Source organism: Arachis ipaensis, chromosome B04 (assembly GCF_000816755.2).
Source record: "Arachis ipaensis cultivar K30076 chromosome B04, Araip1.1, whole genome shotgun sequence".
NCBI classification, from domain to species: Eukaryota; Viridiplantae; Streptophyta; class Magnoliopsida; order Fabales; family Fabaceae; genus Arachis; species Arachis ipaensis.
This window is the reverse complement of record NC_029788.2, coordinates 97,934,407-97,935,432: the sequence shown is the minus strand read 5'-3', so window position 1 is coordinate 97,935,432 and position 1,026 is coordinate 97,934,407. Positions and strand designations below refer to the sequence as shown.

General features: G+C 33.5%; 1 protein-coding gene and 1 long non-coding RNA gene across 2 annotated transcripts in view; both read right to left on the bottom strand.

The window, feature by feature from the left end:
• Positions 264–1,026, bottom strand: part of LOC110271145 — a 22,412-nt gene continuing 21,649 nt past the window's right edge. Inside the window, exon 4 of the long non-coding RNA XR_002361403.1 lies at positions 264–480. This is a non-coding gene — a long non-coding RNA (uncharacterized LOC110271145). The remainder of the gene's footprint in view (positions 481–1,026) is intronic.
• The window catches only part of LOC107639482 (auxin transporter-like protein 2), a gene marked incomplete at its 5' end in the record, with an annotated part of 7,451 nt that continues 6,956 nt past the window's right edge, over positions 532–1,026 (bottom strand). The window contains 1 exon segment of the mRNA XM_016342990.2: positions 532–924. Within this exon segment, the coding sequence (XP_016198476.1) occupies positions 685–924 (240 nt within the window). The 3' untranslated portion in view covers positions 532–684.

Here is a 1,026-nt window from a genome sequence, read left to right as displayed (position 1 = left end):
AAGAAAAAAACTCATATGCAACTCATGTGTTCATATGCTCCATTCCCCTGACTATCAATTAAGACTAAGGAATCTATACACCAGAAATGGTTGATTAAATTAAACAAATTTCAGTCCCATACACAAATTGGCATATATTGGGAACGTGCAAAATGATAATGATGAGATTGTAGTCTATGAAGGAAGCACAGAAAAGTAGAAAATGGCATACAAAATCTTTGCAGAATCTCCCATCCAAAATATAAAGTGGACCCAAAAAAGGATAACATGGCAAATCACATGTAATTTAATTTAGTTAATTTACCTATTCATTTTAGAAATCATAATAGCCATTGGACACACTACTTAATTTTAATCAACTAATCTTAAAAGAAGGGGAAAAAAAACTATATAGCAAAACACATCCAGCACACATCAAAAGAAGGGGGAGTATTACTACTATATCCCTTCATGTATGATACAAAATATATAAAGACTCACCTTATCTTAATGTGAAATTAATAATTAAAAATTATTAGATAATTTAACCGATTTAACTAAATTATCATCTAACGATTCTTAATTAATAATTTCACATAAAAACAACTTCATATAATTTTTTACCTATGAAATATTAAGTCTAAGGAAAAAGAAAAAAAAGGGGTAGTTTCTTTTTGAAGTCTACTATGTATAGGTAAGTTGTTCTCAATGATGAAGACTAGGAGGATGAGAATGAGGCGGAGGTGCGGCTGCGGCCACCGGGGGCTTGCACTGATAGCACTTTGCGAAAAGCCCAAACGTGTCAATTTGCTTGATGAAATTGGTCATGCTGGCCCATCCTCCGAATCCAAACCCAACCACCAAAACCCACACCACAACAAATGCATTGATCACATACATTGCTGTCCAGCTTGGCATGAAGAAAGGAGGCTTCTCTGCAGCATTCTGCAAACGTAAATAATAGCAGATAACTTAGGAGTGAAGAGGCCACTTGACACTTAATATTATTGACAACTCCAAAAATTTTATAGTGAATAAAAAATATAT